Here is a 16757-nt window from a genome sequence, read left to right as displayed (position 1 = left end):
TTGGGCCTAGAAACTAATGTTAGGCCTTGTAATATAAATCTAGATCTGGGAACAGGAACATTCTTTTGGTGCTGAATGAGAATGCCCATTGGTGATGTGAGTTGTGCCTTTACCAGAGATACATGTAGTCTCTTCTGAAAAGTCGTTGTTATCCCACACCAATGTTGTTAGGCATGGCTGTACACCATCAGGAAGAGCATCTTCACCTCTATTAAACTGTTGCTCAGCAAGTGCAGTGTCATGTTCTAGCACCACAGAATGACTGCTACAATGTCCATAGGAGTTGAGGAGGCCAATCAGCCTCGCTGACCCGGTCATGTGTCTGACTGTCATGGTAAGAGAAGAATGTTTGGGAAGAATGTTATTACCTTTACAAGACATGTACATAACATCCTAACATATATATAACAACTTTCTTTCATCTTCTACACTTACATGTACAGGATTATTAACTTCTGGCTCATTAGAGGAGTTTCAAGAATGTGGAAAACCACTCCTCACCCGCCATCTCTTCTGTCCGAGCGATGGAAATTTCAGGGTGTTTGCTTCAGCAAATTCATTGCCAGCTGTCTAACTTCTTTTGGCAAAAGGCCATTGTACATTTCAAATAAGCTTCTTGATCTTCATTAAAAACTAGCTTGCCAGACATTGTAACCAATTCTGGGTTTATGGTAATATGAATTTCTTTATGATCCATAGGGGCTGGGGGTGATTTAATGCCTGAAATTATCAAAAGAGCCCTGAAAGCTAAAAATGTAGAGGACTGTGGAAAATCCACATCCATAGCATTGCATGTTAAAGCTCATGCAATATTGCAGATTTATGTAGCAAGGCTGTAAGCTGGGTAAACTAACTCCAGTGCCCAGATTTAACAAAAATCCTTGTTCCTTGCATTCTAAAACATTTGCTATTGACTCCCATCAAAATTTGAGCAAAGCTGAAATTTCTTAGAAATAACCCAAATCTTTCGCCAAACTGCTTCTCTTATTATTTTCTATGGGTTTGATTCTCCATTCCGCATGCCATGTAAAACAGGTGCACTTGTGCCAATCCAATGGTATGCCTGAGTGTGCAGTATTACTCACTATATGCAATATGATCCATGATCTACTGGTTTGTCTTCCTAATGAGAGAGGAGGTACACTTGCCGACTCTGTGCTGTGCGTAAAACTAACCATTGAATGGCAACTGTGACCTTTCCACTTTGCAATCTAATCCAGAAGAAATTTGATGAATATTTTCCTTGTATCAGGCATGTGAGACTTCTGCGATTCATCATTTTTTTTTCTTTTTTTCTTGAGTGTAGAGTTGGTGATATTCTACATTTTCTCCTTCCCCACCTTACCTTTTTCCTGTTTGACTTTTGCTGTGGCAAGGAACAATCACAGTAAGCACATTTCCAATCCAGTTTACTTGCGCATCCAAAACGTTTATCGTAATGCACATGAGCATAACATTTTTTTGTTGTATTAAATCACATGTGTAAAATGTGCTATTCAGAGCAGACTCCCACATTTATAGTTTACATGCAACTAGGTATCGATTGGGCCTAGAAACTAATGTTAGGCCTTGTAATATAAATCTAGATCTGGGAACAGGAACATTCTTTTGGTGCTGAATGAGAATGCCCATTGGTGATGTGAGTTGTGCCTTTACCAGAGATACATGTAGTCTCTTCTGAAAAGTCGTTGTTATCCCACACCAATGTTGTTAGGCATGGCTGTACACCATCAGGAAGAGCATCTTCACCTCTATTAAACTGTTGCTCAGCAAGTGCAGTGTCATGTTCTAGCACCACAGAATGACTGCTACAATGTCCATAGGCGTTGAGGAGGCCAATCAGCCTCGCTGACCCGGTCATGTGTCTGACTGTCATGGTAAGAGAAGAATGTTTGGGAAGAATGTTATTACCTTTACAAGACATGTACATAACATCCTAACATATATATAACAACTTTCTTTCATCTTCTACACTTACATGTACAGGATTATTAACTTCTGGCTCATTAGAGGAGTTTCAAGAATGTGGAAAACCACTCCTCACCCACCATCTCTTCTGTCCAAGCGATGGAAATTTCAGGGTGTTTGCTTCAGCAAATTCATTGCCAGCTGTCTAACTTCTTTTGGCAAAAGCCCATTGTACATTTCAAATAAGCTTCTTGATCTTCATTAAAAACTAGCTTGCCAGACATTGTAACCAATTCTGGGTTTATGGTAATATGAATTTCTTTATGATCCATAGGGGCTGGGGGTGATTTAATGCCTGAAATTATCAAAAGAGCCCTGAAAGCTAAAAATGTAGAGGACTGTGGAAAATCCACATCCATAGCATTGCATGTTAAAGCTCATGCAATATTGCAGATTTATGTAGCAAGGCTGTAAGCTGGGTAAACTAACTCCAGTGCCCAGATTTAACAAAAATCCTTGTTCCTTGCATTCTAAAACATTTGCTATTGACTCCCATCAAAATTTGAGCAAAGCTGAAATTTCTTAGAAATAACCATGCCATGGCCATCATTTATTTCTTTAAACAGTCCCATGACACAATCATTCAAATTACAAATGATTTTGCAAGGTAGGGGCACTGTGCCTGTGCAAATTTCACGCACCACTCGATGGTCTAGATACATTTTTATTTTGTTGGCACAAATAGCATTGATCTTCTAAAGGATTAGGGTTAGGGTGGCTGTCGCAAAAGGAATTCTTTCCAAATGTAACTTACCATGGAGTTCTTGTCCTACACCAAGATGGTCATCTACATCATGTGTATAGCTGCAATTTTTGTCACTGTCCGGCTCTTGTAATGTAGATGCCCAACTCTAGATCTTGATCTTGGTCATCTAGATCTATGCTTCTTGCGCTGTCGTCAGCACCTCCTTGAATCCCAGATGATTCTAATATTGATCCACCTGGAGGATACACACTTGGTTTTCCTCCTAAAAACTCTGTAATTAGAACTTCATGGTTCTGTAATGTAGGGTAATGTATCATTCAAACTCTATGTAACAGAATAATACTGTGACACTATAGCCAACAATACATATTCCTCTTTTTGCCTTTGCTAAGAGGCGATTTACTTTTAAATATATTTCTTTCACTATTTTTTAATCTGAAACACATCACTTTGAATAGATTTCGAATTACTTTGTTTAACAGAGTTAACGAAAATACTGCAAAGGTCTTGGCTCAAATGGTGCCAATCTCCCCCCCACCTCCAAGTTTAGTCCCTGAATTACAAAGAGCCAAAAGGTCACCAAATTTCAATCCTAGAAATTACCATAAAGACTCTCTCTGTATAAAGTTTTCAAGTATAATATTTTACCACCTCTACAGGTCCAAGTACAACTGAATATGATCTATTTCTGATGTGGTAGCTTGTTGTAGAATTTCTTGTAGTCTGGGTGTGCGATTACAGGGGTAATCCCGGAGCAAAGTGCCATGAAGTCCTTATTTTCCCTGAGACAGCTCAGGAAGCCTGGACTCGTATGCACCTCCTAGCGTTAGATCTTCTACTAGTCCATTTGAGCCTCGTCTTGTTCCCAGAAGTCTGATATGACAAAAGGCGTCCATTGTATGGGTGGTTTTGAAGAAGGTGCTGTCTTTAACCATTTTCATGACTTTAATGGCTTAGAACTTAGTCCAGTCTACGGATGTGCCATTATCCGCACTCGAAGGATCCCTTCTTTTGGCTGTATGTCTTCCAGTCTTGGTTGTCTGCAGCTGTTACAGAAGCAACCTTGTATCTTGGTGGTGTTTCCTTTGCCATTTGAAAAATGGTAGCCAACTGAGCTGGAAGACCAACCACTGCCCATTTTATTTTTCTTTTCAAAACCAAAAACTACTGAAATATAACAAAGCCATAACTCTAAATTGCATGGCAAAAACACTACACATATCATCTAAACTGAGGCAATGGATAATGTACTCTCTTCAGTGTTGTATTAAGAATTAATGGATCAATATACACTTGATTTTCCCAATGGGTTTCTGACTTTTTCTGTACTTTTACCAGACTCGACACCCATTCAGTTGGTTGTACAACAGGCACAATGTAATCCTTTTTCTCTAATCTGGCTAATTCATCCTTTAACCTGTCCTTTACTGGAAGAGGAACCCTCCTTGGTGGCATCACTACTGGTGACACCGTTCCATATGCCTGCAAGTGTACTTTTCCTGGCATTTTTCCTCTTCTACTATAAAAGACTTCAGGATTTGCCTTAAGAACATCATCTTTAGTAGTAACATAGCTTTCACTATCTATCAGTATTTGAATCTACCTGAGAGTTATCTCTACACACTTTGATTGTTTCCATGAGCTGGGCTGGTTTGAGCCCATTCACAGGCATGATCCTCATCTACAACTACAAAGTGAACATCATATTTCTAAAGGCCCGAGCTGTCCCATCGTTCCGTGCAACCCTTGCGAGTAAGTTTCAGGTAATCACCTGCAACTCACTCGCAAGGCTTGCATGGAACGCAACACAGTTTTGAGCATGTTCAAAACTTTTCTGTGTGCAAATCAGACTTGCGTGCGCTTCTGCGGTAATCTGCGTGTGAGATGCAGCCTGGCCAGTGAAAAAAATTCAATTATGCCAGAGGAGCAGCGAAATTATGCTAAATCACGAAAAATTATGCCAAACCGTTTTGAACCCTTACGTAACATGCGCGCGCACGCACACACATACACGCGCGCACACACACGAAAGAAACATATTAGTGAAGGTTTGACAAAAATTGGTCAAAGGAAAAGAAAGTTATGACATTTTAAAGTTTTTTTTAATTGTCTCAAAAAGATAAGCATCCTTTTACCTGTGCATTTGATACTTTATTAGAGATACATTTTTACACATATACCTGTATGTAAAAAAAAACGTTCAGTTGTCAAAAACGAACAAAAAACAATTTATGGAATTATTTAACATATAGGAGAGCACCGTGCATGTGACATCATAAAATCAAAACTTTAAAAAAAAATAGAATAAAAAAAAAATCTTTTTGTCAACCCTTCCCTTATATGTTTCTTTCATGTGTCTCCTTTTATTGAAGCTCCCCCCCCCCCCCAAAAAAAATAGGGTGAGCTATCCCTGTAATAATACCACATGCACAATTGATGTGAAATGAATGATTCTTGCTCTTGAATCATGCTTGTCTTTAGCTGTGGTACGTGGCAGGGGAATGCACCTGTCAGAGGGTGCAGACTCTGAAGCTTCCGATGATGCCAGTGAAGGTGGGGAAGATTCTTCAACTGTTGGCCTTCTTGCTGGAGCTGAAAGAACTTAATGTGTGATATTTTCTAAGGATGTCAATTGTGTATTTATATGCATCATATGATATTAGATGAAATTACTGCAGTGGTATCAAAATGTTGTAATTCTTCTGTTCTTCCTTCTGATACTTTACAAATTTAAAGTTGTCTACAACTCAGCAAAGAACATCATGGACAATAAATGTCAGCAAACCAAATACAAGGTCTAAATAAGAAAAATCATGGTTTGGACAAAAAGTGCAAATTGTTTGAACAGTCACTGACCTGGAACCAGACTCATGTAATGGGATTCAAAGATGTGCCCAATAAGCAGTGGAGCATTCCGATCTCCACTCTAAATTACAAAGACTTATATTTAAGTCTATTAGACTTAATTTTAAGACTTTCACAGACTGTAGGTAGGGACCAATCCAATAGACTTAAAATAAGTCTTTACAAAGTTTTAATTAATTTTAAGTCCATCAAGGAGTTAATTATAAATCTTTACAAAGACTAAAATTTAAGTCTATTAGACTTAATTTAAGACTTTCACAGACTGTAGGTAGGGACCAATCCAATAGACTTAAAATAAGTCTTTACAAAGTTTTGATTAATTTTAAGTCCATAAAGGATGTAAATTAGAAATCTTTACAAGGACTTAAATTTAAGTCTCTAAGATTTAATCTCAAAACTTTCTCAGACTGTAGGTAGGGACCTATCTTGAAACAAAAATGACACAATTTCAACATGAAATAATCATCTGAACCACAGATATTGGTATTGTATTGTTCTCCATTTATTGTAAGGAAAATTCAGTAAAAACGCAAGAATCTACATGTATACTATACAGAGGTCCACATTGGATACAAGTGTAATCATCTATTCAGAGCAGTTAGATTGACAATTGCTCCTATGCTGTTCTAATGAAACTCTATAGTTTCGCTAAACGTTCCAACATGAACCTCTCTGGGAAAGAATAAATTCTGCTCAATAAAATCAATTACATAAGATCAACAACTTCTTAAATACAGATACAGTAATGATTGAACTCTTCTGAATGACAATTATGTGAATAGTTATAAAATGTTCAAATTTCAAAGTATTTTTATACACCTTTTGATAAAGTCATAAAAACAAATGTTATATAATGCTGATTAAAATTAATAAACAATGGTTGTCCAATGAGTGTCATTTTTATTTAAAGAGGTTAGGTCAATAGGTCAAATTTTCAAACACAAAATTATGTGGAAAATTAGACTTACGGAACGTAAACGATCACTGGTCAAAGAACCTTATGCATGGTACATGTTGCACGAAACTTTTTTGCGATTAAAAAAAGAAGTGGCAAAAAACGAAAACTCCAATACTGCCATTGTACTTTAAACACAAGGGAAAAAAGTATTTTGTGGCGAAAAGTTTTATGTCATGGTAAACATGTCCCATTTAAAATACCAGTGGATGAAATTATGGTGATTTTCTTTTAATATGAATGAAAAAAAATCATAGGGTATAGGTCAGCAGGATGGCATCCAAACATATTTTCCTTGGCCTTATCACAAGTACAATATAAAAGTGCAATGCAACATAACATGGATTCAATTATGAAATTCCCTAAAATATTGGTCAATTATATTGAAAATACCATTACAAGGATATAATCAACTTAATGATGCAAAATACCTGCACCATTGTATCAATGATACATGCACGTTTCCTTATTCAAGTGTAGTTGAACTGCAAGTACATGTTAATAGTACAGGTTTCAGAACATTTCTACTTAAATGCAACATTAAATAGTAAATTTAGACTGCATTTCCTAAAACTCCTTAATTATCATCATTCTATATTATAGTACAACTGAAATGAAATTATTATACAATATAGGATATTTCATTTATGATGCCGGTACCCAGCACCATTGTTTGCACTAACTATGCATGCTTGTTTGCGATACTGACGCCATCCTGTCATGGAATAAGTTACAAACATGAGGAGATAAAGGCACAACCCAAAATGACAAATAAATAGTGAAATGTATGTACCCGTTAATGTAAACTTTCTAAAAAATTTGTACTAAAAATCAAAGAATGTTCAAAAATTACATATAGATTGTAATTGCAAAAATCATAGACTAATATTTTACTTTGTAAAATATAAAAATCAGAAACAGATTCGATTGAGATGAATGTGAGCACATCGAAATTTTCAACAATTGGAAGAAAAATTTAAAAAGCATGTGATAAATATATTATTGCACATAAAATAATGCCATACATACTTAATCTTTGTAAAAAAATAAAAAAAAAATAAGAGCCAGAGAGATGTTATTTCAAAAAGGCAAAATAGCATTAAAGATAACAGAAAGATCGAAAGTAAGAAGATGGAAGAAAGAAAGGGGTAGATAAGAAGAAACTACACTGCGTTCGGTTATAAAATCCAATTGACCATTCGCAATAACCATAAAGAAAAATGTGATCAGAGGAAAATTTGTATTTAAAGAACCAACTAAAATTTCAAATTGTAAGTACCGCTTTACATTGTAATCGCTTAAAAAAATTTACACCGGTACTATACACAGCGATGAGACGACAGTGACGTGAGGAAGGAAAAGCTGGAAAGAAATAATAGAAAGGGAGTAAAAAGAGGGAAAACAGAAAAAGAGTAATGCCCACTACAAATCTTAAGATCAGACAACCTTGCAACTAGATTGCAATTGAGTAAGCCGAGTTGTAACTCTGGTGAGAATGTCATTCGCACACAGTTTGAAGCAAATCACAAGATTACTCGTGAGGATTTGACATGTTGAATCGTAAGCTCACATCCAATGAGACAAGCGCTTTGATCATGTTGATTGTGATGTCAAACTGATGATAAAATGCGAGTGTCTTTCTCACCAAAATTCTGTTAACTGGTGCTAGAGACCAATAACGACTTTAAGAACTCTTAATCTAACCAAAATTTCAATGCAAATATTATACAGGTTGTACTCACTCTTGTTGCTATACAAGAATTCTCAAATACATGCATAAATTTACATAATCTCACAATTTCACACATCAAATTATTCACCGTCTAATTATGCAATGCCATCATAAATTGAAGTGACACTTTGGCCGGGATTTACAAAGGTACCACATTTAAACTATGGAGTGGTTTAAATTTAAGCGTACATGCGCTTGATTTATTGTCACATTTGCACGTCCACTTTTATGTGTAAGCGTTAAATCACGCACAATGGCGCTTATATTTTCCCACGCCATGGTTTAAACCATGGACTAAAAATAAACCACCTTTGTGATTTCCGGTCTTTTGGTTTTAAATTAACATTTTGAGTATTTTCAAATGTTCAATTGAATTGTTCTCAATTTTGTGATATACTGTGCCTACCGTACTCCTACACTGCATTTATTGAGAATACAGATCATACCCTTACTATTTTTGACCAATCCCATGATAACAAGGTATTGATGCACAAGATAATGCACATGTCAAAAGTAAAAACTGAGCACCTATATGTATTTTCATCATCATTTATATGCTTCAAGGGACAGAGATGCAGCAGAGCCAATATTTTTAGATACTATGTTCCAGTAAGCAGGCCTTCAAATTCAAATTTCTGTTTCCAGAATTGCTGTGTTGATGGAACAAGAAGGAAAGATTACATCCGCTAAACACCTTCATTGTATGTCTGATGAAACTTCAAATATATTTACAAGGAGCTTTAAATTTATCACGCATAAAGATGCTTCTGTCTTTGGTCAATGTTGGCAAACACATCTTGTGCATCATAATTGGAGGATCGGTGACTTCATGATGCCAATACCCTAGGCCTATATTTGGAAGTTAAATTATTTAGACAGTTGAGAAACAACCATCATTCCACTTTCTTGCACCAATCTATAATAATAAACTCTTTAACTCAAGTGATCACTGCTCCAGCTAATACTTTCACAGACAGATATTTACACGCATCGGGACAAGATTGACATTTTAGTGTGTTGTTATTTTCATGTGTTTCGTAGTATTTCCATACATATGAATGTACATCCTACGAAGTGAAATTTTGGAGAGTTAAGCAGGGCAAAATTCACAATAAAATTAAAGCAAAAATTTCAGCTTACTGGTATACAGAGATACTATGATAATATGGATTACAAATGTAACATAATAGTGCTGCACGATATCGCATTTTTTAAAAAGAAATATTGACAATATTTTTTCTATATTGTTTGAAGGCAATATATCGAATGACAAAAATGCGATATGGAATATTCATTAGCATTTAATATCGGGATATTTTGATATATCGTAATATCGTGCAGCCTAATACCATTTTTGTACTGAATGGTCTCTTCAGTAGAATCTATTGTTATACTCATCACATGTTGAATTTAGAACCTCTATTTTGTTCTTGGATAAAACATACATGTATGATCAATAATATTAAAAAGGTTCATCATGGCAGGTAGACATAAAATTGCTGGAAATTTTCATTTGTCTCATTTGTAAGCCAGTAAATATTTTTGCAATAGTATTCACAAATTTCCTTGTTGACCACAATACATTGCGAGAGAAATGACTAATTTCCAGCAATTTTAACATAAATGTAGTTGTGAAGCTATTTTCCCCCTCGACATAGTGGTCTATATTAATTCCCCGAGTCCACATGAGTTCAGCTCTTTAAAACTATTCTAACATACACAATGTACCTTTTCTGGCACATCTTCTATGACAATGTCATTTGTTTCCATGTAGTGCCTTCTTTGGTCTGTTGTTCCTCACTTGGTGTGCATTTCGATGTCTTCCTCAATTTCTCACCAGTTACCTGACGAACATTCTTTAGTCAACGCCTCACATTTTCCTGATGTTGTCAAGGCGTCTGTAACACTTGACCAGTCATTCGACGATATCCACTGGCCAAAAGATCTCAGATTGGAGTCACGCATCGGTCTGACAACACGTGTGGACATTTTGTTTGGCCTATATTCACTTGTTGACGATGGTGTCCAAATGAATTATGGTCGCTCATGCCAACAGGTGAGGTAATCACTGGTGAATCGTAGAACTTCGTCATATTCGTCAGTATCTTGTCGAGTATAGCTTCATCCCTCGTTGGTGAATTAACAACCTGGACAAGACTCGTGTTGGAGCAGATCACATCCGTATTAAGTCGGTTGAAATCGCCCATGATAGCAAAACCGGCATCTGGATGATGAGATGTCAACTCGTCAATAGTGCTGATGATGTGATCAACGAGCTCTTGCTCTTTGTCATTGTTGGGGGGTGAATATACAGTAGCGAGATACACTTCAGAAACATCTCTTGGAAGCCGGAAAGGGCGGATTTTACACCACACAACCTCTAAGTCTTCTGGGACGGGCATGAAAACAGTTCTCGGCTGCATGCCGTCACTAATGTACAAAGAGACACCCCCTCCTTTGCGATTAGTACGGCATTTTGAGAAATGTAAGAATCCATCCACATTGAAAGAGTTTGCTGTATCCGCTGTGAACCATGTCTCTGTAATGGCGCACACTTCCAGTTTGTTTATTTTGATCAAAGTTTCAAATTCGTCAAACTTGTTCGATAGAGACCTGAGATTAGACATGAAAATACGGGGAAACTCATAGTTTTTATGTTTCTTCTCTTTCTCATTTGTCACATGTAAGGGTGAGATGGATATCAAGTTCGATCGATCGATAGATGATCTCTTTTGGAAGGGATCTCTTAGTCCATCGTTTCGACAATTTACGCGCACGGGTATTTTCCGCAGTTTACGAGAGCCCCCTCTGCATCCTCGAGTTCTCGTAATCCCGTACTGCTTAGCAACCAACTTCGTTTGTGATGGCAACGGCACCTTTTGTTTGTTACGTAACCTATAAAGATCATTCACTGAGTACGTGAGGTGCCGAGGTGAGTCTATTGTCCGTTGGACGATTTGAGTGGTCATTTTATCCTCAGTTTGACCAAACGACCTTCTTCCAAGTTCAAAGTCGTTAGACAAGATAATACTCTTCGGTTTAACACACTGCAAACAGGTATACGTGGTAACGACACAAATGAAAAGCATCCAGAGTTTCATGAAATTTGAAAATACACCAACAGCCATAGTTCAATATTGCACAAGAGTAGTGCTGCAGCCGAACCGCCGAACCGAACGGAAGTTCGCCGAACTTGGCACTTCCGAACCGGACCGAACCGAACCGAACTCAAAGGCCTGGTTCGGAAGTTCGGTAAAAAAAAAGTATGTTTGTATGCAATGCGTGAATGCGATGACTACATAGATTTAATTATAAAATAAACAAAATATATATTGGTTAGTGATGTGCACAAAGAGAATTCCACTCAATATATTTTTAAAATCCACTGATAGCTCCCATCTCGTCTTTGATTGAACTGTTATCAATTTAAGAATATTTTATTAACATAAATATATTTTTTCTTGATAAAATGAGGGGGCATTTTGAAGCTAAACTCGGTATAAAAGTGTGGTGTATTTACGTATTGCCGTAATCGATCGTGATCGTAATCGGACCTAATCATTTTGTATTTAATAAAGAAAAAGAACCAGAAATAAATTCATTCCTCGTAAATGACAAAGTATGACAGTTTCGGTCTCGTGTTTGATTAAATTTTTTTTATTTTCATTTTTTTTTAATAAACATGAATAGGCCTGGGAGTAAACATCGATTGATCGAATGGTTCGATTGGCATGCCGCCAATCACCAATCTATTAGCAAAATATACACTAATCGAATGTTCGGCAGATCCCGATTATGACGTTGGCATAACTCTAATACCCAAATAATAATAATAAAATGACAAGAAAACAAAGATGACAGCTGTTTTTTACAGGTTTAAAAATTATGTTACCGAGGTAATGTTTCAAAAATTATCAATGATGGTATCACATTCACAGTTACATACCAACATGATAGCGCTCCGAAAATGTTAATCCCACCCGACCTTGCCCTCATACACAAAATAAGTCATTGTGTGCGTGCACAATAATAAACACATAACCAGCTCACTTGAGCTGATTGGACCTTCGGATAGCCAATGAAACTTTGGGAAACAAAGAAGCGGAAGGCATGTGGTTCCCTTTATTATCAGGAAAGGTCATGACTTCAGAAATAAATTGACCCCTCCCCCATCTGTGTGTGTGTGTGCGTGTGAGGGAAAGAGAGAGGGAAGGATAGGGGGTGGGAGCCGGAGAATTTCTTTCATGTTTCAGAACAATGCAACCTTTTTTATATCCCCCTCACACAATGAAAACTACATTCCAACACGCGCCCGCCTTCACCAGTACTTTCTCGACTAGTCTCCAAAAATAGACCCAGTTATACATGTGGGTTCAAATGATAAAAAATCGTAATTTTGAAAGGTATTTCAAATGAAATATTTTTTTAAATACATGTGTAGCATCGTGGGCAGTGCCACAAGTGGAGGCGGGGACATGGTGTGGGCAAGGGATGAAATTTTTCAAGTGAAATGCTCCACCTGGGCTCAGTCTCAAAGAATATACTTCATGAATGAGTTGTTTACGTCTTTGGACTCGGCGGGGCTGATTCATTTATATGCAGGGGTGTGGCACTTGGAGGGATGCATGCATAATACCAGGGTACCAGTATTGATTTAGGAAAGATTTTCATTGGAACAATAAACTGAAAGATTTAATCTCATTTCATGAAGTTTCTTTTGATATAAAAAATCATGGAGAAGGGGGAAAAGGGCCTCATTTATGCTAAACATGTGACTTTGATGGAGATTTCTTCATGGGGGGGGGGGGGTCACCATAAAGTAGGTCAACTATATTGTGACTTAAAAGACGTGATTCCCGACGAACAATCGAATCATTCAATTATTTTTCCAGGAAATAATCGAATGGTAATAATAACAATCGTCCCAGGCCTAAACATGAATATATTTTTTCCTTATAAAATGTGGGGACATTTTAAGCTTAACTCAGTTAAAAAGTGTAGTTGAATTACGTATTGCTGTAATCGGATGTACATTTAATTGAAAAGACATAAATTAATTCCTTGTGACTGACAAAGTAATGGTAAAGTATATATATTCCACCTTCTGAAATTTCCATATTAACATAAAAGATAAATAAATAAGAGATGAAGGAATGAGGGTGAAAAAAACAAAAAAGATAAAAATTTAAACAAAATCAACGCATGTTCCCTGATCGATGTTCCAGAAATGGTTGGTAAGGAAAGTTGAAACAGGAAGTCCAAACAACCTGCTCTCGGTTGCTATTATACAGGTAAAATTCGTATTCCAAACTTGAAACGTTTTTCCATTGTCAGTATTTTCTTAAAAGTGGTTTAATCTGGCCAATTACTGAAAATGAAATGATAAATTATCAGTTCCGTCTTAGTTCTGACGATCAACACCGAGTGATTTCACAACACTAAAATACCCAGTACAGTCCCATGTACTCATTTTCGTGTTAGAAATATGTTTGAAGTCACGTAGCGTCGATCTTTCTGGACCAAGAATGGACTGATATTTTATCTTTTTAAAGTAATTCATTGACCAGATTTTACCACTTTTCAGGAAATAGGGACTTTCTAAAACACTCATATTCTTTGGAATGTGAATTTTACCGGTATAATAACAGTTGAGTGGAGGTTGTTTGTCTACTATTTCGACATTCCCGATCAACACTTTCCAATTTGAGAAGCTGCGTTGGCAATGACATCGTAATCGATCATGATTATAGCTACATGAAATAATCGTGAAAAAAATATTCTGATCTTTGTAATTCTATTTCTGTCCTGATTCTCTCGTTATCACTATTTTTTCTTTTGATTTTTTTTTATTTTCATTTGAAAAATGAAAGTAGAAATGACTTATTTTTTGTTTATTAAAACAAAAGAAAGTTCAACAATTATCTTAACTATTCTTTTTAGAAAAAAAATTTATTATTAATACATGACAGTTCATCCCAGAGTGTACTTGTTTGTAGGTCGGCGATCTTTATTGTCTATGTTAAATTTAATTTGGCATTTATTGCTGAACCCCGAACCGAACCAAAGTTCGGAAAAAAATTGCCGAACCATGCCGAACCGAACCCAAACATGCCGCCTGACTTCCACACAAAGCGCACTACACAAGAGTCAGTTCATAATAATCACAGATTCACATGCCATGAGACTTACTACTACTTGAAAGAATCATTATTCTTAGTCATCTAAGAAACATTACAGTCTGAAGACATTTTTTAAAATAAAAATGGCAATATCTATGGCATGTAATAAATTAAATCTCTGAACATCACACACTGAAAAAAACTTATACAAAGTGGTTATAGTTTTAGCATGTAATAAAGCTCTGAATATCATTCAATGATGGAACTTTCTTTAACTTGGCAATACATTCACTTGCTCATTGCACTTACTTTGTACACAACTAAAATGGTCCTATAGAAAATTTCATATCCGAACATTTCAATAGTAACAATCTTTTGAACGGAAATGAAAACTTAAACCTGCCCCATGCTTTAATTCTTAATACAAATAAAATAAAAGAAAACTAGAATTTCAATCTGATTATGAGTATTTGAACAATATGACTAAGGTGGTTTAAAATGATCTTAGTTTTTTTTGGGGGGTGCAGTGTTTAACTCCTTGGGTGCCAAGCTCGCATTTTTGCGAGTTACAATACACACAAATGTCATAGAGCATTAACATTTCTAGCACAGATAACAGATAACATTTGTAAATACTATATTGAAAAAGTATCTTTTAATTGTTTAGTTTAAAGTTGTGGAGCTCTGATAATGTTATCAATATGTTTTGATCACAAACTTTTAAAATAGAATATTATACATTATCACAAGACACTTTATTTTTATTTTGTTATGATTCTTTAATTCAATCAAATCTCCTAATATCTAAGAATAAAAAATGAATATAAATCCTAAAGGCATAAATGAATATCAAACAAATAATAGACACCATTAGATTTAACATAATTAAATAGCAAGTAAAGGGTAGACACTCTCTGGGTATCCAAATAGTACAACATGGCATATTCGGATGTCAACAGCTATTCAGATTATTTGAGTATATATATATTTGTCCGAGGTCTAAGTTTAATATTCAGGAATTTGGATTATAGATGTGGATGACTATAGAAGTTGACAAGCACTTACCTCACACCTTTCTGGGTTTTGAGCTGGTTGTGCAGAAGCTGGCATGGTTGTGTGATATTGATAAGCTGATACTGATATGATCTAAAACAAATTAAACATAGGAAAATAAAAAGAGAATTTCAATATGGGAAGGTAATGATTATGTATTGGTATCCAAACTCTGTCACCAAATATAATGTTGATAGTTTAACTGATTACTTAATTGGCTGCTTACTAAAAAATAACAATTTAGTTGTTTTCAAAAATATTTATATTTCATTTTTGGAGTTTCCTTTGATGTTCCAAATATTTCTAAAACATAACGTTATGTACCTTGCCATCTTCCGGGTTGACCGATTCTGTGGACTTCTCGCAAGGTGTGGCCATGGGTCTATCGGGGTTGACCGATTCTGTGGACTTCTCGCAAGGTGTGGCCATGGGTCTATCGGGGTGGACCGATTCTGTGGACTTCTCGCAAGGTGTGGCCATCGGTCTATCAGGGTTGACCGATTCTGTGGACTTCTCGTAAGGTGTGGCCATGGGTCTATCGGGGTTGACCGATTCTGTGGACTTCTCGCAAGGTGTGGCCATGGGTCTATCGGGGTTGACCGATTCTGTGGACTTCTCGCAAGGTGTGGCCATGGGTCTATCAGCGTTGACCGATTCTGTGGACTTCTCGCAAGGTGTGGCCATGAGTCTATCGGGGTTGACCGATTCTGTGGACTTCTCGCAAGGTGTGGCCATGGGTCTATCAGGGTTGACCGATTCTGTGGACTTCTCGCAAGGTGTGGCCATGGGTCTATCGGGGTTGACCGATTCTGTGGACTTCTCGCAAGGTGTGGCCATGGGTCTATCGGGGTTGACCGATTCTGTGGACTTCTCGCAAGGTAAGGCCATGGGTCTATTGACAACTCCCTGTAATATTTGAGACACAAAATGAAAGAGACCAATTACTTACTAGTAGAAAACTTGGATAACTGAAATTGCTAATTATATTTGTTTTGTATATACTGATTGTAAAATGTTGTAAAATTGATGTGGGTTCTGAATATTGATTTACTTCAACTCGTGAAAATAATATAATACACCCTGTTAAGGATTTTTAAAATATGAATACTAGAAGACCGGATTGTCAATTACAAACAATTTGATTAAAATAGGTTTTGACCTGCAAGTCCTGTGATTAGAAGTCAAGCTCATATCCAACTGAGCAACAGCATCTCCAGATGTCTGTGTTTACTCTTTAAAAACATTGATAAGGAAATTAATGTGAATTTTACACACCGCATAGTTGTTATGCTCTGAACATGGGTCGTCATCTACGAAGTGCTTGTAGCACAGGAAAACCTCACACACGACACAAACAGA

General features: G+C 36.5%; 1 protein-coding gene across 1 annotated transcript; it reads right to left on the bottom strand.

Moving 5' to 3' along the window:
• Positions 1 to 14377: 14377 nt before the first annotated feature.
• LOC121419023 (sporozoite surface protein 2-like) lies at positions 14378 to 16751 on the bottom strand. The gene is made up of 3 exons (XM_041613282.1): positions 16674 to 16751; positions 15723 to 16304; positions 14378 to 15491 (listed from the first exon to the last, which is right to left on the bottom strand). Exons 2-3 carry the CDS (start codon positions 16284 to 16286, stop codon positions 15387 to 15389), a joined length of 669 nt encoding a protein of 222 aa, XP_041469216.1. The 5' UTR covers positions 16287 to 16304; positions 16674 to 16751; the 3' UTR covers positions 14378 to 15386.
• Positions 16752 to 16757: the final 6 nt, after the last annotated feature.

The sequence above is a fragment of the Lytechinus variegatus genome, chromosome 7, assembly GCF_018143015.1.
Source record: "Lytechinus variegatus isolate NC3 chromosome 7, Lvar_3.0, whole genome shotgun sequence".
In the NCBI taxonomy this organism is placed as follows: Eukaryota; Metazoa; Echinodermata; class Echinoidea; order Temnopleuroida; family Toxopneustidae; genus Lytechinus; species Lytechinus variegatus.
The sequence above is the reverse complement of the archived record's forward strand: the minus strand, read 5'-3'. Positions and strand labels throughout refer to the sequence as shown.

What these genes read in the sequence shown, in the direction of transcription:
- LOC121419023 (XM_041613282.1), bottom strand. Translation starts at nt 16,286, where the DNA reads ATGGCCTTACCTTGCGAGAAGTCCACAGAATCGGTCAACCCCGATAGA. An exon ending in TCAACCCGGAAGATGGCAAG is followed by an intron (nt 15,492 to 15,722) that starts GTACATAACGTT and finishes AATTTGTTTTAG; the next exon opens with ATCATATCAGTATCAGCTTA.